At 43.2% G+C, this 20,701-nt stretch overlaps 1 protein-coding gene across 2 annotated transcripts in view; it reads right to left on the bottom strand.

Annotated features, from left to right (window-relative positions):
* URB1 (URB1 ribosome biogenesis homolog) overlaps nucleotides 1-15,268 on the bottom strand; it is a 70,998-nt gene extending 55,730 nt beyond the window's left edge. For both annotated transcript variants that reach the window (XM_063108719.1, XM_063108715.1), the window contains exons 1-6: nucleotides 15,002-15,268; nucleotides 9,618-9,757; nucleotides 8,626-8,777; nucleotides 7,517-7,649; nucleotides 2,816-2,912; nucleotides 405-490 (exon numbers count right to left, since the gene is read on the bottom strand). In XM_063108719.1, the coding sequence (XP_062964789.1) occupies nucleotides 405-490; nucleotides 2,816-2,912; nucleotides 7,517-7,649; nucleotides 8,626-8,777; nucleotides 9,618-9,757; nucleotides 15,002-15,143 (750 nt within the window). In that variant the 5' untranslated portion in view covers nucleotides 15,144-15,268. The remainder of the gene's footprint in view (nucleotides 1-404; nucleotides 491-2,815; nucleotides 2,913-7,516; nucleotides 7,650-8,625; nucleotides 8,778-9,617; nucleotides 9,758-15,001) is intronic.
* Nucleotides 15,269-20,701: the final 5,433 nt, after the last annotated feature.

Consider the following 20,701-nt stretch of genomic DNA (forward strand, 5'->3'; position numbering starts at 1 on the left):
GCAAGTTTTTACATGTCTATAAGGTGCTTGTAAAAGGCAGAATATAGAACATGGCACAAAATAACATTTTGCTAGATGTGTAAATGAAGTATTTATAATTTACAGCTCACAATTATTACACTGCTTATTGTGAAATGCTGATTAACAGTCTTCCTGCTACCGTAATAAAACAGCAGCCTTGCCTGAGCATCAGCGGCTGCTTCATCTGTTCTTTAACCTTCTGGCCAGGATTTGCTCATCACCAAGAAAGAGTTTCTGCTTAAGACACAGTTTTCCATTCAATCTAAATTAACTATAACCTATATAAGATATTATAGCCCTAGAATCCTATAAAATGCTGGGAAATATTTCTTCATTCACATAGAAAGAACCAGTGACAGAAATGCTGATCACCAAACACGTACCTTTGTTTTCAAGGTAGATAACAAAATATTGATGGTAGAAATCCTATCTTCCTTTATGCCTGAGCTAAAGATGCAAGGGATAAATTCTGAAAGTAAAAGTTTCAAAGCATTAAACTCAAAAGCATTTTGACCTTGATCATGCCCCCATTCATCCTCCCACCCTATTTCCCTCCCCATCTCCTCACCCCCTCCCCAACTGCTCTGCCATATCTTAGAATGTAAAAACATAACAAAATTAATAAATAAATTTAAAAAAATTTTTTTAAGTATTTTGAAAATGAGAACAGATGAGAGAACACTGCTGTTTAAATTGTACAGCAAACAATACAATTTCCTTTTTTCTTTTTTAATTTTGTCTCTTAATTATTCAAGTTCACAGTAGGAAACCAAGACTATCTAAAGGTGAAAAGACAGAACTTTTTAAGAAGCTCAGTAGTTACTTAGTTGTTTCACCTTCCTTTTCTCACATTAAGTAAAATTAAGACTGACTGTTTGAGGGCCGGCCTATGGCTCACTTGGGAGAGCGTGGTGCTGACAACACCAAGTCAAGGGTTAAGATCCCCTTACTGGTCATCTTAAAAAAAAAAAAAAAAGACTGTTTGAAAGAGAATGCAGGGTATGACAACAGACTTCTAAGATTTCTCACTTGCTTAGACTTGCTCAAAAATACGTTTAAAATAATGGACATCATTTTATTGGCTGGTGACAAAATTTTGTGTAATTTTGTTTACTTTTTGCTTTCTCCTACTTTTTGATTCTCAGGGAAACGGCCACCAGAGCTTGATGCTATATCTTTACATCAAAGCACTGCTGACACTGGGCAGAAGCACCAAAGCACTCACAATTTTACTTGCTCCATACCTGCTTACTGGGCACACAAGTTCTACAAAAGCAAATCCATCATTTTTAAAAAAAGAAAAATCAGAAAATACAAAACCAAGAAGAATAAAATTTAAAATCAACCATAACACCACTACCCAGAGTTAAGACTGTTAAACTCCGAGTTATCTGTTAACCTTCTGATATATCCATACTGTTCTATTTAACTTTTAGTAAAATGGGATCATACCTGACACTTTTATAACTGAGTTTATGCCTAATGATATGTTGCTAAAAAACTTTTGTGTCATAAAATATATTTCTATGTCATTTTTAATAGGTGCATTCCATCTTAGGACTATCTTCAGTTTGCTCAATCCCTTACTAGTAGAAAGTTACAAGTTCAATTTTCAGCTAATAGGAAAAAATATGCCATAAAAAACCCTCCATTCACATCCTTAATTACTTCCTTAGGATAAATGACTAAACATGGAGTTGCTGGATCAAGCATTTTTAAAGTTTTGATGCATACATCCAAATTGCCCAGCAGAAGTATTATACTGAAGTCAATCCCTGCCTCCTTCAGTGATGAGAATGAGTACCCATTGTCCCTTAATAAAAGGCTAGGAAGCTGAGATGAGTGAAGAGAATTTTAAAGAAACTACTAGCCCTGGCAACAGCAGGGCATCCTGAAACTAGTACCTGCCAGTAAGCAGGGGTGAAAAATCTGTGGGCTAAATCATGCAAAGAGAATGCACCTCCTCTCCCATGTGGTTCTAGCACAGCAGTGATGAGGTCCTCTGCACAGACCAGGCTGATGACATATAGGGGGGCCACCACGCACACCATTCTATTAATAGCACCGGCAGTCACATTCTGGAGGAAGCTCAGGTCTCCCACCCTGCAGGAGGTGGGAGCAGGGCTGGAGACCTGATCACACGAGGCTATAGCACCAGAGTTCCAGCCAGGACATGGAACTGCTCCTCACCTCCAGACAGGGCATGATCCTGGGGAATCTCACTGAGCAACAGCCATATACTAAGCTAAGTGCTGTCATTTACCATCTCAATGAATCTCTTGATAAAATGTAAGTGACCTCAATAGATAAAACTATGCCAAGCCTCGTTCTAGGGAGACAGCTACCAGAAGATGGTCAAGTTAGAATTCTCTGAAGCTCCATTACTGATATTCTGGTAATATGGGGCAGAGTACCAAAGTAATTAGACTTCATTTTTAAAAACACAATTACTAAGGAAAGCCAGCTAGCTAAGGTGATGAATCTGTGTACATTCTGGAGCCATAAAGCCTCCTTTGTTTGCCAAGCTGCCTCTCAGGTTTGCATTTATCCTCTGTTAGGGAATTGCTCAGCATTCCAGGTGGCTTAACAGGAGTACCTCTATTCATTCTGACCACTGATATCAAAATGGCACTGACCAAGGCTTATCACTCCCCCTACATACACACCCTTCATTCCAGTGCATACAGCAGCTGCACAGGCTGCAGGGTTTCTTCAACCTGGAAGAAACGATTTGCCATAGGTTTTTCAAAATAATAGCAAATGGGTGTCCTAAGGGACAAAAGAAAGCACCTACCTTTCACCTCCAACACCTGCACTATAGTGCTGTCATCGCCAGCAATTAAAAAGGAAAGGACAAATTGAATGTAGGCCAGCCGAACGTCATGCACTCCCTGGAGGACAAAGAGACCCACATGTCACATGCACATTACACAGAGCCAAAGGAACAGGAACACAGCTCCCGTCTCAACATCACCAGCCTTCCAGTCTTGTCCTGTCATCAGGGGATGGAAGTCTGAAACCAATACTCACTCTTTATGGAAAGCAAAAGTTTTCTCTGCTCTTTTCCCCCTCAATATTCTCTACTTTTCTTTCTTTTTCAAGCCCTATTCTCAATACAAAAGTACGGGGAACAAATAGTTGTGTCCCCTTCCCCGACTATACTACATAAATTTCTTTATTGTATGGACCACTCTGGTGTGGAGCAAGAGACTATCAAGCCACCTAGACCCACCTCCTCTCTCTTGCTGATGGAAATTATCTATGTTTTCAAAAATCCAGAGCTAATGGAAAGACTGCTGCTGCTTTTGATGAGACATCAATGTGGTAATGTCTATTTCTTATTAGATATTATAAATAAGTTATAAACTCACACCAGGAATCAAAGCACAGATGCTATCATGTTACGAGCTCTGCTAGCTCATCTTCCCAGTACTGTAGTCCACACTGTCCCACCGGTATTAGCCATGGCCCAAGGCAGCAGCTGTTCTCAGTGAGGGCCCAAAGGCCATGACCAGCAGCCAACACGTCTGAGGAAATCACTAGAGCCATCTGATCAATTTTCCCTCCCAGTATCATTAAAACAAAACCTCGTCTCACCATCCCTTGTTTTACATCTAAGAAACCCAAGGCATGTGGTCATGCAGGACTCTCAGCTATTCCAGAACTACTAGCAAGTGTGCTTACTACTTAAACCAAAAACTTTTCTCTACTTCCCAGTTATCCCAAAGGTACTTTAATTCACTGCCAAAAAATAAGTTAATATGACAGAGAATTATTGCCCTGAATGCCTGAAAAGATTAAACAGTAGTCTCGGCCTTCCGGATAGTTCAGTTCTACTAAGTAGTAGTAGCAACAGAGGTGGCAGCAGAAGCAGCAATCATGATGATGATAAAATGATGTTTACTGAGCACTTACTATGTGCCAGGCGCTACGCCAAATGCTGCACATCTGTTATCTCATTTACTCCCCAGAGCAACCTGAGGCACAGATGCTTACCATACCCATTTTACCATGTGGAAACTGAGGCCTTGAAAATTAACTCAGTCACACAGCTGCTAAGTAAGTAGGTACCAGAATCAGGATAATAAGAATGATTGTACAAACATACTGCTGTAAGTTCAACTACAGAGAAGTTCTTCCTTCTCAGGGCTCCCATGGCATTCTCATTTCACTTTTTCTCAAGGTGCAAGGACTGAACTTGGCATCATTTAGGTCTCTGTGCAAGTACTTAACTACTTCCATCCTGTTTTGTTGGATATATGCTTCTTTTGGAGAAAAGAAAGGATAGCCAACCGTGCTCTCTAACATCTGGGCGAAGGCCTTGTTCATTCATCGTATTTACTGAGTTTACCTCCACTCATGTCACACAGCATTTCAGCAAGACTGTATGAGACCAATGCTGGTTTATTCCAAATATAAGGAGAACTTCAAACTATCCTCTCTGTCCTGGGGACCTGTCTGTGAGCCTCTTCAAAGCACAGAGTTTGGGACAACGATAACTAGTGTTGAGAATCAGCTGCATTTGCTTAGTGTTGGCAATGCTCCAGTGCCATCACTCACCAATTCAGTGTTTATAAAACACCCACTACAGCAAGACGCCATAATCTCAGGCTGACAGATGATGCAAAGATGACTAACATACTGTCCCTGTCCTCAGGAAGCTTAAAGTAACAACTGCTCCCAAGCCATTTACATGCCCCATCGTTCAAATTAGCATGTCACCTAGTTCAAACACAGTTAATTTGTCATCTTGGTCTACACATGCCTTGTGTTTCAAATGAATGCTGGTAAAATGCTAAATCTTGCCTGGCAAAATTATATTAGATTTTGTCCTTTCCCTGCTAATGGAAAGATCCCACAATTTTTCTTTTTTCTTTTTTAGTATTGAATAGTATTGGGAGTGAGGGGCCTGGTATGCTGATCCCAGTTATCTGCCATTCTGGATCTTTCCATCTTGCTTGTACACAGTGGAGGTGCACTATATCTTCTTGTGGATCCCTCCAGCAATAAATTTCTAAATGAAAAGGAATTTAGTTATCACCTCCTGGCTCCCATTTATATATCTCAGACAAGCCCAAATTTCAGCTTCCTGACATTGTGGAGGAACTAAGTGAGATTCCCAAGAACCAGCATCTACCCATTCCAGGCTTGCCACCACATGGCTCCTACTCAGCCACCTGGACCTCCGCCCACCCTGCCCCGTCTCCAGCACACACCATCGAAAGCATCCTACGCCCACTGAAAAGAGAGCCACATGCCTACTCCTTATTCCTTCCCTGGGACCTCACAGGGTTATTATCCCAGGAAGAAAACATCCTGAACTCTTCAGGGCTTGTTCTGCAAAATGCTGTCTAAAATAGACCAAAACATATTTGGTAAAACTGCTCTTTGGCACAGGATTTTAACAATGCTTTCTTTGGCTGGATAAATATATCCATAGTCCTCTTTCTTCATGAGGCTTAAGAATTCCCTCCAAAATGTTAAAATACATTCATTTAAAAAAATCACTACCAGCATCTTCAAAAACTAATGGCACGGAAAAAAGGCAAGAGGTGGGGTGGGCAGAAGAACTCAAGATTCAAAAAAATGCAGAGATTTAAGAAACATATCAATCAAATATAATGTGTAGACCTTGTTTGGATCCTGATCTGAATCACAAAATGTAAGAACATTTTTGAGACAATCAGGAAAAACCAAGAACTGGGTATTAGATGATATTGAGAAATTATTTACAGTGTTAGGTGCAATAATGGTACTGTGGTTTTGTTCTTTAAAAGGTCTTTTTCTGTTCAGAGTACACACTGAAATATTTATGGTGAAATATGATTCATGTCTGGGATTTATTTTCTATAACAGACTGCAGGATTTGCTATGATAGACTGCCCCAAAACAAACTGAAAAGGTGGGAGGCATGACAGTGGCTGAGGCTGAATGACAGGTACATGGAGTTCCTTGTGCTGCTGTATTTTTGAATACCCCTGATATTTCCTATATTATAAAAAAAAAATAATTTAAGGTCTGGACACCATTTTCTACAACATACAAAGTATTTATAGTATTTGATACAGAAGGTTACAAAAGGAAAAACACTTGTAACTTGATAATAACTCCCATATTATAGATCCCGGAGAGGCAAAATAACCTGCCCTGAGATGAAACAACCTGCGTGCAGCCCTGCAGCCAGGGTTCAGGAAGGGAAGACCTGATTGGGCTTTCTGACATTGTCTGGTCTTAGTGGGTGGCCTGGGCACTTAAACTCAGATGGCTGAGATCAAGAAAGGCAGGGGTGGGAAGGAAGGAGGGTATCTGATAATTTCTGCCAGGCTCACTGCCAGCTAAGACCAAAGTACTGTGATATTTGCCCTAGTGTGCAAATAGCACACGCATTCTTTTTATTAGAAATGCACTTAAATGTCAGGAGCCATTACTCATTGAATGGAATTTGTTGACCTGTTAATAAAGCATAGTATCTAAGAGACACTAAAACCTGGAATTTTTTTCATCAGAGAATACCTTATTTGTAATTCCAGTAAAACACTCAACACCAGGCCAATCTCACAAAGCAGTAAAAGTTACTTGGTGTTATTATTGTTAACCCTTCAGTCTGTTATCTGGCAATGCAGAAATCCCAGGAATATCAAGAGAACAAGGCAACGTATAGTTATAGAAGTGAATTATTCTAATGTGGTTCTCCACCACGGCAGACAAGGGCTGGTACTTTCTGCTCAGGAAAAGGGTGAGAACTCCGGCTGTGACTGTTCACAGCACTGGAGCACCAGCAGGAGAAATGATCTGGCAAGCAGATGTGGCATTTCGACAACCTTAGCTGCACATGCATTGGGAGGAGGGCCTCTCTCAAGCTCATGAGTCCTAAAACTGTACTTTCTCTCCAAGAACCTTTCCAAACCTAAGTGCAACTTCTAGATCCACCAGGGTTTTTTGTTTTTTGTTTCTTGCAGCTCTACTAAAAACCAACCATTCACATTCCCATTCTCTTTGGCACAATCCAGCCTCTACTTCTTTCATTACAACAGTTCTAATTGGGAGGCGCACATCATTTATTAAAGAGCCATAAAAGTCTTCTTTGAGGATGTCGCTGACTTAAAAGTTCTAAGGGTTTTCTCCAAAGTGGAAAGAACTGGAATATAGGACAGGGACAAGCTTCGCAGCTGTGAAGCACATGGAGGCTATTTCATTACTCAGTAGAGAAGACGCTCACAAGCTAAGTCACAGCCAGGAACGTGCTGCTCTGCTGAGTACCCGCCCTCCTTCCCCCGCACCAAAGTATCCTTGGATGTCCCCACTGTGTAGGCTCTGCAGGTGGATGGACCCATCACCAGCCAGAGGTGAAGTCTGCCCTCCTCACAGACAGAAGCCAGTTGCTAATGAGGCATATACTCCCAAGTCCCAAGGGCAGAGGGAGGAAAAACAGCCACTACAGCCCTCCAAAGGGAAGAGACACACAGAAGAGGGACAAGACACTTGGAATTCTCACCTTTGAATCCCTTTTGGTCACCAGGGTGTACAAGGTCTTTTTATTCAAATCAAAATGGCTGCAGACATCCCTGGCAGCTTCAGGACCCTGGGTAACCATGGCGGCCATCAGGTTCAGGCAGGCTCGAGCCACCCTGCACAGAAACACAAGGAATCAGACATATCAGAACAGCGGAAGCACAAAGCCACCTCACCACAAAGGCAATTGCATACTTAGTTGTATGATTTGCTATCCCCAAACCAGGAAAAGGAAGGAAGGAGATACGGAGACATGATCTTTATTTAAAAAAAAAAAAAAAAATCTAAAAACCGAGACCAAGGAACAAGAATCCAAAACACAAGCTACAAAGAGGATGACAATGTCTCTTGAGTAAACCTTCATGTGACTGAGTGACACATCTCAGTCCCTGTGTGTACAGGACACAGAGGAAGACTTCTTCATGGACAACTCCAAAGTGAACTCCTAGCTGCCTTTCCATTCTATGGTTTCCCAGAATCCATGGTTTACTGAGCACCAGCTACCTACAGGCATCATTCTAGGTGCTGGGAAGGTGGCATTTTATAAGAAGGGCAAGGCCCCTGCCACACGCACTTTGCATGCTAATGGAGGGAGACAGTCAACAGGAAGATATGGAATATTATGCAAACTCACAATTGCACAAATTGATATTTTTCTCTATGGAGAAAAATAAAGCAGGTGAAAGGGCCAGGAAAGGACAGCAGGAATGCTACTGGATGTAGGAGAGTCAACAAAGGCCCTGCTGAGGTGACACTTTTGCAAAGTCCTGAAGGCTGAGAGACAGCTCAAGACTCTCTGGGAGAAGAGCTATCAAGGCAGAAGGAACAGGCAAAGGAAAAGCAAGTCTGAGTGTTCCAGAGCATCAAGGAAAGCAGCGGGGCTGGAGCAAGAGGGATAAGCGGGAGGAGAGAAGTCAGCGACAGCCAGGGACTGGTCCACAGAGGGAGGAGGGGCAGAGACCCAGCTGCAACAGCCTTGGAAGCAGCTAAGCCCTTTTATGAGCAAAGGTAACAGTCAGATGCACTCACGCAGAGCCAAATGCAGACCAAACCCAAAGGCTAGTCCTTTGCCACACAAAAGCAGTAACTTACCTGTAACCCGAGGCATACAGGGACTCACAAATGAGCTTCATGTGGTTGTTCAGTAGCTTTTTCACAATGTTGGTTCCCACAACATGGAAATGTGAAAGATCACCGGCTGTCCTCAACAATATGGCCTCGAAAACTTGAAATATTAATAGCATCTGCAAAGACGGATTTGAAACACTTATGAATCATCTCATTTCTTTCCCTCCTGCACACATATGCTCCTCTTGTCCTAGCTGTAGTTACTTGCAGGCTTAATACCTTCATTGTGCAGAAGTAGGCCTGCCCAGATCCTGAGCCCGAGGTGATAAAGGCAAAGGTGACAGCTCAGCAGGCTGACTTGCCAGGACCCAGGCCCTGGACTTAGTCTTGCTCCCAGTCTAGGGAAGCAGAGAACAGTTTGCTTGACCTGGCCAGTTAGCTCACTTGGGAGAGCATGGTGCTGTTAACACCAAGGTCAAGGATTCAGATTTCTTTACTGGCCAGCTGCCAAAAAAAAAAAAAAAAAAAGATGAAATGAAAGAAGAAAGTTCTACTTATGATCACTGCTCTGGGGATATTCAGGTCTACAGCTTTAGAGCAAAACCTCTGAGATTTTAATAGGTTCATAAATACCATAATATCAAATTTTTAACCTGTTTGGAACCAGCAGACAATAATCAATTCAGTAAGTGTTCTGAGTCTGTGATACAGTTTTTACCTGCTTCCCTTGTTAAAACAAACCATGTTGGAAACAAGTACATTATATTAAGAATCTATGATCCTTCCTTCTAATATTCACCAAATGCTAATAAGAAGTTAGCGTTTTCCTCTAAAATACTTTGAAAGGCCATGAAGACAAAAATGAACTTATTCCTATAGCACAGGGACAAAGCATCATTTTCTGCTGAAAGTTGGTAATGCCTTGGAAATTCCTATCATATTTCTCTTCGTCAAGCTTAACACAACAGTAGCATTAACTTTCTTCTCTTCATCAAGCCAGGTAAGGAACAACATACTTCACTTTCAGGCCGCTTCTCTCCACTCAGGAGCTGGAAAATTTCTGCACACTCAACAGAAATCTTTATATACCCTTCCACAACATCATACACATCTTCTCTTGGTAGATTCTTGGCAGCAGAGACAAATGCTTCCAAGGCTGAAACAAGAGTTATGTTCATATTATGTTTACAAGAACCATCTCCTTGGAAACAATCACAGCCACTACCGTGACCTACTTTCCCTTTTCTGTGACCCTCCCCAACCTACCTAAACAGCCACAGAAGCTACTATGAATGCTGTGGACTCAACTATTTCCCCCCAAAATTCATCTGTTGAAGCCCTAACCCCTAATGAGACTGAATTTGGAGATAGGGCCTTTTAGGAGGTAATTAAGGTTAAATGATATCATAAAGGTGGGGCCCTGATCCAATAGAACTGGTGTCCTTCTAAGAAGAGGAAGAGACACCAGAGAGCTCTCTCTGTGCGTGTGGACAGAGGAAAAGCCATGTGAGGACACATGAGAAGACAGCTGTCTGCAAGCCAGGAAGAGAGCTCTCAGCAGGATCCGCCTATGCTGGCACCTTGGTCTTGGACTTTTGGACTTCAGAACTGTGGGAAAATAAATTTCTGCTGTTTAAACCACCCAGTCTATGGTATTTTTTATGGCGGCCCAAGCAGATTAATCTGTATAACATTGCAAAAACACCAAGAAATGATGAAGGCAGTACAGGAATGAAACAAACAGAGAACCAATATAACTCACAGGTTTGAATCCTGGCTCTAGCAATTACTTACCTCTTAGCTTTTGTTCCCTCATCTATAAAATGTGGATAATAAAAATGTCACATAACATGGTAATGAAACATTACCAAAAGCATTACCTATATTATATCAACTAATTCTCACTGCAAACCTCTGCCCTAGGACTAGTTTTTTTTCCTATTTTATGGATGAGAAAACTGAGGCCCTAGGGTACACAGCAAGTAAGTGGCAGAGCCAGGACTCAAATCCAGGCAGTCTGGCTCCACGGCCCACGTTCTCCCTTCAAAAGCTGGGCTATCCTGCACACTCAACAGAACTGACACCTGCTGTTTTAAATGTGATGGGGGATGCAGTGTCGTGCATTCCTGGCCTGCTGTCAGCACCAGGAACTTTAGCTAACATTGGTGCTCTTCACAAGCCCAAAGAGGTGCATCCTACAGGCTTATTTCCCTATAAAGCCACCCCAGAAGTTCTCACCTCAAAAATCTACCCTCCCAACAGTGTGAGAATTCTATTACACTTCTTCTAATTAATGAAATCCCCACTGATAGCTGAATACCCACTACAGCCCCCCACCCCACCAACTGGGAGCCACCTGTGTGCCTGCTAACCTCAGAACTCTTCCTTTAAAATTTGGGTTCTACAAAACTGTCTCTCTGGTTCTACTCTTTGGTCCACACTACTCAAAACTCGAGAGGCAGGACATGGCAGGGAGTTGGAAGCCACATGAAAGCAAAGGCTAAAATGCACACATCTTATTGGAGCCTTAATCTTTTCTGGGTGGGGGGGGGCCTTAATCTTATCTTAAAAAAGGGAGGAAAGGACTAAACATTTAAATCAAAACAGTCATTACCAATGAAGTAAAATGCAAAATACCAATGGTCTTTTAAGAAATACACAAGTTTTCATATAAATATGGCGCGGGGAGGATCTGTTTTAGGGAGTGCTCCAACTTCTCCAGGAAATCTTTCCTTCTCTGCCCTGGGGCTACACGTAATGGGCTAATCCTTCTTTCCCATACCAGCTACCATCACCAGAGTCTGCACCTCTGAAGGTCAGATTCTTCCTTCAACTTCTCTCCAGAGATTACAGTTTCAAGATCCTTCAGTGTTCAGATCAGACTCTAGGTCCCCTTGAAGCATGAGGCCCAGAATAGGAATTGGTACTGTAGTCAGGTCTACCAGCTGAGCAGAGCAGATCAACACATCTTTCTTCCTGGACAGCAAGTCTATATGTCTCTGATTCCAGTCCTGATGCACACACGGTGCTATTAAGTAACATCTACCTAGGGCTGTACACGTGTGGTCAGATTTGGGGACCCATGAGCAAGACCTTATACTAAGAACACACCAGGTAAGAGTGTAAACTTTGGAGCCATGCATCCCAGCTTGGCCATTTACTAGCTGTATGGTACTGAGTAAATCACTGAACTCTAAGCTTTGGGTTCTTTATCTGTAAAATGAGAACAGGACCAGGACCTACCTAACAGGGTTTGTGTAAGGTGTAAAAGGGCTAATTTACATGGAAATCGTCTAGCATCACACTTAGCCTCCAAAAAAAAAAAAAGCCTCCAACTGTCCTCAGCAGTGTATTTCTGGTCACATTCAACCCTCTGTCAGCCTCACAAGGTCTTTTTGGATCCCATTTTATGCCACGGTACAACATTTTCCCTGGCAACCATGCTGACTACTGAAACATTTACTGCACACAGTGCCCTTGCTGCACAGGCACTGCTCTGGGTGCTGAGGCCAGACTCCATGCTTCTGCAGCATGGTCTAGTGAGATAATGAGCAAGGGTGGTGAGTGTTCTCACAGAGATGGCTGTGGTTTGCATGAGCTCAACCCTCACAGGCACCCAGGAGACACACATAATACCCTACCGTCTCCCTCAGAAAAACAGAACACAGGTGACAGCAAGGGCTGTTCATGCAGGGAGAGCAGCGCTATTCTTTTTTAAGGAACCATTTGCCAAACTCTAATATGTACTTACACTTGTCATCTCTCTGCACCTTTATCTTTCCATCCACCATTTACTGAGCACCTACCGCATGCACCAGGCATTATAGGTATCTGGAATATGCTGGTGAACAAATTGGAAATGGCCTCTACCCCCAGGGTGCTTACAATCTAGCAGCAGAGACCAAGGTCCACATCATGAATATTTATTGAACACCTACCACAATCACTTAAATAGACAAACTGTAGTAAGTGCTATGGAGCAAAAGTCAAGGGTCTAATGAGGGGTTATAACTGGGGAACAAGATTTAGATTGGAAGGTTGGAAAGGTTTTCTACAAAGAAGTAGCTATGAACCTAATGATTATAAGAGTAAGTATGAGATGGGGGTAGCCGGGAAAGTGCTCCAGGGCAAGGATGTGCAAAGGTCCTAAGGCTGGAGGGTACAGAGTGTGGCTGAAGGCGGGTGGGTGGTAAGTGAGTGAGTGGGGAGGGCTGCCTGACATGAAGTCAGAGAAGGAGGTGGGGCTAGATGAGGTAATAGTAATGAGTTTGGACTTTATCCTAAAGGCAGTGGGATACCACTGAAAGGCGTCATGAGAGGAGTGACATGATCAGATTTGAAGTTTTAAAAGACCATCTGACTGCTGCATTAGAACAGGCTATAGGAAAGCAAAATTAAGAAAGAGACCAACACTGGTCAGCTCTGGCCACTATCCTAGCAGGGACTGATGGTGTCTGGACTAGAATGACGATGAAACAGAGGACAGCAGACCAGCTCCTGAGATACCCAGGAGAAGCACCAAAGCTAAGGGTCAAAGTAAGGCAGAGGGAGGTTTCTGGCAGGAACACAGAAGTGAACGGAACTATCACTTACTGCAATGGGGAACACGAAAGCAACATGGGGACTCCAGGGAGATCAAGAGTTTAACCTTTAGAGTACTCACATTTAAAAGAAGCCCCTTCTCTATAGCCAGTGAAGTCATGGGCAAACTTTGAAAGGAACTGGCCTGCAGAACTCTTCTTGATCCAGGATCCTCCCTGATGCTGATACTGATCCATTCCTGAGTGCCCTCTGGGTCTTTACCATTCTAACCCTGCAGTTCTCTTTCCTCCACTACATGAAGGGAGTATAATCAGAAACCTTCCCTGTGCCTGGGTTAAAATCCCTCAACATCCATCAATTCCACTTCCCTGATCTTCCAGCAACCTATCACAGGAAGTTACGAGAGCATATCAAAAGGGAGAGAGAAAGAATTCAAGACAGAGACCAGATTCAAACACAAATCCAACACAGCCTCACATGCTTTCACCCACTAGCTTCAGCTTTGCCATGTTTTCAACTACTTCACTTTCACCCATCAGCCCAGATTTTCTTTCAACACCTGTTCAAATGATGCAGCACCTGAATGTCATGGTGCTCTCTGTGCAAAACCGTGAAACATGGACACAGGATCTTTTCAATAATTAAACATGCTCTTTCTTCTACCAGGAAGGTTCCTATCCCTGTCCCATTCTACAACCCTTTTGAAAGGCCACTACCTCAGGAGAGGTTTCTTTGATCTCCCAGATTAGATGCAAGGCCAGGCAGACACCCTCAGGCACCACACACCTCTCCTGTGAAGGACTTGTGCTTGGAACCGGATGTATGTGATTTTATTGATTGATATCTGCCTTCCCCACATGATGCTTTATAAGCCCCATGATGGCAGGGCCCTGTCTGATTTTTATTCACCATTTTACCTCAACCCTAGCAAATAATAGACCTTAGTAACTACTTAAAGAATAAATTAAATGAGTGAAATGTATAATTCTGTGCTAAAGTAGGTAGCACCTTCCTAGCACTGACGAGCAGCTACAGTTACCAAAAGTTTAAAAACAAAATCTGTAGGAGAAAAGTTGGAAATTGAGGATGTTCTGATCATTAATTTTATAATTTCTTTAACCTGGGAGAAACACTGTCATTTTTAATTTTAGTACAGTGCTAATGTTTCCACTTAACAACATGTTCAATTGTGTTCTTTCTTCATAACCTAGATACTTCCCAAAGGATTACAAGTAGTTGTGAAGGGTGGTCACAATTTACAAAAAATGAAATTAAATTAAAGAATCTGCTTCATCTCAGTCACTGGTTCAAGCTTGGTCAACCAACAAGTAGTTGCAGTGGCTTCTGGTAGCTTGTTACATGTTATCAGGTCAGTGTCAGTGTTGGAGGGTCAAAGCTATTGAAAATGGTGCTGACGGAACAAGGAGTAGCAAACTGTCTCACTGAACTGCCCTGATCTGACTCACGGTAGGGACTCTACAAACATTTGCCGTGTGAAGGAGTCGGCCATTTCATTTACTTTCCTGACAATTGCAATAAGCCGGTTTTAGAGCAATGTGTAGTCGCATGGGACTGTCAAAACCCAGCAAGTTGTGGCCCTTGCTGTCGCTGACAGCTCAGGGCAAACAACTGCAGCGCGCAGTCCTGGAGCTGCCCCGGCCGGCCCGGGATCCTGGACGCCCAATCACCGGGGCCTCAGTTTCCTGAAAAGCAGAGGCTTGGCTCTGACCCTCGGTCAACCAAAAGCTGTAAAAAGGAGGGCCCGTGTCTAGCCCACGTAGGCCCCGCCCGGACCGAGGCCCAGAGACCTGCTCGGAAGCACGAGCTCCCGGCCCCGGGCCTGCCGCCCCGCACTCACCTGGCCCCGAGCCCTGCGGGTCCCTCAGCTGAGCCTTGAACCGCACGCCCGTGAGCTCCTCAGTGCGGGACCGTTTGGCTGCGCCCGTGGGGGAAGCCGAGTTGCCCTGGCCGCTCGGGGCCTTCCTCTTGGAGACCCCCATGGCCGAGAGAGCGGGGGCGCAAGGGGAACCACACACCCGCCGGGACCTGGCAAGAACAAGCCAGCAGATAGGACACACGCACCTAGGGTCCACCTGCCAGAGGCCCACACGCGGGCAGGAAAGGGGAAAGCTGACGGAAAAGGCGGGGCCTCGGTGTGGGAGATTGGCGGAAGAGGCGGGCCCCCGGGTGGTGGTGGAGGGAGGCCGGAACCGGAAGAGGCGGGGCCTTAGAAACGGGTAGGCGAAAAGCGGGGGTCAGGGCTTCTTCGGTGTGGCTTTGGGCCGGGTTGGCTTCTTCGCGGCTTGGGAAGAGTGGACACTTCACGATATCCCCGTCCAGCTGCGGTGGGCTGCGGTCCACACCGGCCGCACCTCCTGACCCCGGTGGCCCTCTTGGGGCCCCTGTTAAGAACTCCCAGACCTTTCACTCCCGGCCTGGCTGAACAGTGACGAGACGGGCTTGGCGCGTCGTTGCTGCACAATGAGTTCACTTCTCAAACTGAGGACGCCCCAACGGTGTCGCTTGAAGAACTTTCCTCAAACACAGTGGGATTCGATACTTTTCCAATTTGAGGCCCAGTGCGTTGGCCGGGAGGGTGGATATCCCCTGGCTGGATGCCAGGCGGGCTTGTTCCTGTGGTGCCCCTCACCCTGACCCCCGACATGTCACAGCCTGAACCAGACCGGCTTGCCTGGTGGGGTGCCCCAGACCGACCTCCAGGCCAGGTTTCCCCAGACTTGCTCTTTGTGCCATGCAGGGTGGAAGGAGAGGACCAAGTGAAATAACAAATGTGAAAACCCTTTACGGACAGCGTAGGACCTCCACGTCTAAGTTCCTGTCATTCAAATAGAGACAGCACAGCCAGCCCTACCCAATCCTCAGGGCTGTTGTGAACAGCAAATGATGTAATGTATGAAAAACTGCTTTGACGGGAAAAAAGTACAGCATGTTTTCTAAGATGTTATTAATTGACTCCTGAGCCACATCAAATACTCTGAAATAAAATGGAGGTAAAAATGAATTAGTAAAAATGGGCTGGCACATTTTTTAATACAACTTCATCAATACTTGGGTATGTCTTCAAAATATCATGAATCAGCACATTAGATGAGAAATTTGGTGATTCCTGGAATTCTCCATCAGGTTGTCCTCTAGTCTGAGGAAATACTGCATTTTGTTCTGTAAGCAGATGTGTTTTGAGCATCTGAGGACGTGGGCTTCTGTGGTCTGTTGGGGTTCAGATTTTCTTGGTAGAAAAAACACATTGTATTGACCCTGAGCAAGACAGTTGTGCCTGGGGAAATGCGTATGTTGTAGGCAGGTCAGGCAGAGGAACTTGCCGCAACAGATTTGAGCTGATGCAGCAATATTAAGAGAAGGGGATGTGCTCAAAATTCAGGCTATAAACGGCAACACTCATATTAGTAAAGGCAGACTTAATTTCAACTAATTGTCCACATTGGTCCTCTTCTCTGTTTAATTGCCACCCATGGACTTGTTTTCTGCCATGGTAGGCCCAACCAAAGAGGCAGCAGGGAGATTTTGAAAACAGTCAAAAGCCCTGAGTTCAGTTTCTGTCTTGGCCAAATTACCATCTCTCTGGACAGGATTGCTTTACAAAGAATTAGAGAAGGGGAGGAACTTGACAAGATTACCCAGAGAATAATTGGTGGAAGCACGACTCATTCAGTGTAATCTAGCCCCAAATTAAAAACAAAGAAATGGAAGTTGGTAGTGGCCATCACTGCCTTAGCCAGAGACATACATGATGGCAAGTGTGGCTCAGAAGTACAGATGGATGCTTCAGACTAACTCAACCCAATGCCATGAATCATTGGTGCCAGGTCACTAAACCCCTTTCAGATATCAGGCTCATCAACCAGCCTCTGTGTAGTGACTTGGCTTTCCGTAAAAACGTCTGCAATATTTGCCTGCAAGAGTATTCTGGTCTGTTGAAAACTGAGCATCATTGTTGTTAGGACATGCTGAGCTGGGATTCACCTCAGGGCTTTTGTACTTGTTCTCTTCCTTTAAAACTCTTTGCCCAGATTTCGACTGGCTCAGACTCTCACTTCACTTGGGCTTTTCCTATCCATCTCTCACTCCCTATCTTCTTACCTTTCTCTATTTTCCTTTATTGCCTTTATCACTTAGTGGTGATAGGAGATATTCATTTGTTTGTCAAATTCATTTACTAAAATGTGCACTGACTAATGGCACAAAATAAAGTCCAGTTCTCCATTTTCACTGCCTAGAACACACATAATGGGGCTCAATAAATATTTGTTGAATAAATGTCTGTATATGTGTGTACATGTGAATATGAATGTATATCCTAAAAGGAAAGTTGACCCAGAATGCTGTCAAAAAAACTCAGGGTGCAAGTTTCTGACTCTACAAGCTTGTGAACTGGTTCCTGGACTGTGGTGAATCAACCAAGAGAAGTGTCCAACCTTAGAAGCCAACCAGTTCATCTCCAGGGACCACATTTCTTGTTCACACCTGCTAAGTGTATGTGTGTTTCTTGCCTATTTCAATCTTATGAAGTTAAGTACAAGTTCTGGAGAGAGGCCGAAGAAGCTCAGTCAGAATCCACACGAAGTTTTATTAAAGCATGTTTATCATGGGCTCTCAGAATGTGAGGTGTATATACAAGATGAAGTCATCTGAAGGTTTACCATACATTATTTCATCTGGATAAAAGCTTGTTAATGAAATCACATTCTAGACAGAAGAGGTGTGAAATTCTTTTCTCTCTTTTGATACAGGTTTGAATCTCTTTAGTGATGAACGTTTTAGTGTGTTTTTTACTTAGATCAAAACATTCAATTATCTGCTTGTTTAGAAAGGAGAAGAATAAAGCATTATTTCAGACAGTCACTGTGAACCTCAGTGAAGGACACAGTATCTTAGAAAAGAGAAGTAAGCCTCTGGCTTCTAAATTCAACAAAACAGCAATACCCACCAATATTTGCTATGTTCAATGCATTATACAACTGACATGAAAAAGTATCCCACAGTATACCTTCCCCCAAGGGACTTAAAGCATTATTGAGAATATGATGCACCTGATAAGTTCAATAGATATAAAGAATTTAACCAAGAATCCAAAATGATATGAGATGTTACAAGTCCATGGGGTAACTAAATTGATTATTTGAGCAACAGACACCTCACGTAGTATAATCCACATCACTGTGTGCTTCTTGCTAAAATGATAGTAAAGCAGATTTTAAAAACCAGAAACATCAGACTTGACTGTTTTTCTACTCTGGGGCAAACTTGAAGAAGAGTAGAAAATGTTCTCCTCTTGTCCAATGTGGAATGAAATAGCCATAAGTGTGAGGTTGCTGTGGATTGAATGTCCCTCCCAAACTCATTGAAGGTTAAATTGTGTCCCCCAAATTTCTAGGTGTTGGAAACTTGACCGCCCACTGTGACAGTGTTGAAAGAGTGGAAAATCCTATTGTGATGACTGAAAAGTGGGGCCTTGAAGAAGTGATTAGATTGTAGGACCCTGCCATAATGAACGGATTAATAATGGTGGTCAGGGGCATGGTTCTGAAGGCTTTAAAAGGAGAGCACATGAGGAGCTCTTTCTCTCTGCTTCACCATTTTCTGCCATGTGAAACCCCTGCATTGTTATAAAGCCACCACCAAGAAGACCCTCACCAGATGTGTTCCCTGGACTTTGGACTTTCTAGCCTCTGAAACTATAAGCAATAAATTTCGTTTTCTTACACATTACCCAGTTCCAGGTATTTTGCTATAAGGAACAGAAATGGACTAATCCAGAAGCCAATCTTGACAAGAATCATGACATATATGCAGTTTGTCTTCTTAAATCCCCCCAAGTTCACTCTCCACTCACCTCCCTACACACGCATACATAGCACTTTCTTGTTGCCCCCATCTTCCCAAAGCCCCTGCTGCAACTTTCCCAGAATTTATCTCCCTGAGAAATGCTTCCTCCAGAATAATTTCTTTTCCACCTCCCTTCATATGCTAAGTTCCCTTTCTTCCTCTCCCTCCTCTTCCCCATAAACTGTTCCCTTACAAAAGTGTTTTCTGCCAGCCATCAGAAAATAATAAAATTTGATGAGTTCACTGTGAGGTGATGGAGATTAATAGCAATCTGCAGCCTACCCATGAATAGTTTTACACTTTGAAAAGAGAACACTTGAAGATCACAAACCTCAAAATAAATTTTTAGTAGTTGGGTTCTGGTCACTGTGGCATTGAATTGGGGGGGGGGTGAGGAGGAAGGTCATCGGTCAACAGAGAAGAGGAGATTCTGAACTTTGTGCATGTGAACTACAGCCATAATTTCATATATTACATTTACTAATTTGGGGACATGCCTCAATTTCTAAAAATATACTTTCAAGTCCATTCTAGGAAGTAGCCACTGATCCTGCCGTATCCTCACTGAATATGTACTATGTTGATGACCAGGGTCTCACACCGGATGACTCAAACATACTACATTGTTGAGTTGATGGCCCTATTCTCTAAATAACAAAATGTATCAAAATCTATACCCAATTTAGAGATTCAAGTATCTAATGAGAAATTTCAAAGCTATTGTGTAGACTGGTCTCATACCTTCATAATTAGGCAAAAATATAAGGAAATTAAAAAATACGAATAACAGTGTATTCAGATTAATAGATTATAAGGTAACTTTATACCCACAAACAGAAAATACACATTCTTTCTAAGTAAATACGGAACCATCATAAAAATTGACCACATTTTAGTCCACAAAGGAGGCTCCAATTAGTTCCAAAAAATTAATATCATACAGACCATATTCTTTGATCACAAAGCAACAAAATTAGACCTCGGCAATAAGAAGACAGTTTTTTTTTTTTAATCCCCATAAGTCTGGAGGGGATGTATTTTCTACTAAATAATCCTTGGAAAGTGTGAAGGTTAATTCTAGGTGTCAACTCGATTAGATTAAGGAGTACAGAGAAACCTCATAAAGTTATCTTTCTAGGTACATCCATGAGGGTGTCTCCAGTAGTGATGAGCACATGGGCCTGAGTGGACTGGGTGGGAAAGATGTACCCTCAATATGGGCAGGAACTATCCAATCTGCTGGGGGCCCTGAGAGAACCAAAAAAATGGAGAAAAAAGGTGAGTCTTGTTTTTTATCCACTGGAGCTGAGATACACTCTTCTCTCCTCTTCATGGATATCAGAGCTAAAACCTCTTTAGCTTTGGGGTTCCAGGACTTATACCAATGGCACCATTGGCTTCCCTGGTTTTAAGGCCTTTGGACTTGGACTGAGCCATACTGCCAGCATCCAGTTTTCAGATGGCTTATTGTGGGACTTCTCTTCACAATCACAGGAGCAGAGCTAATTGCCCTAATAAATCCCCTCTCATATGTGCATAGCATATCCTATTGATTCTGTCTCTCTGCAGAACTCTGACTAATACAGAAAGCATGAGGAAAATTACGAAAGACTCAGAATGCAGCAAAATGAACACAGTGTGTAACAAAGTCTGTGGAACGGTGCTTAGAGGAAAATGTATTGCTTTAACTACG

Source organism: Cynocephalus volans, chromosome 1 (genome assembly GCF_027409185.1).
Source record: "Cynocephalus volans isolate mCynVol1 chromosome 1, mCynVol1.pri, whole genome shotgun sequence".
NCBI classification, from domain to species: domain Eukaryota; kingdom Metazoa; phylum Chordata; class Mammalia; order Dermoptera; family Cynocephalidae; genus Cynocephalus; species Cynocephalus volans.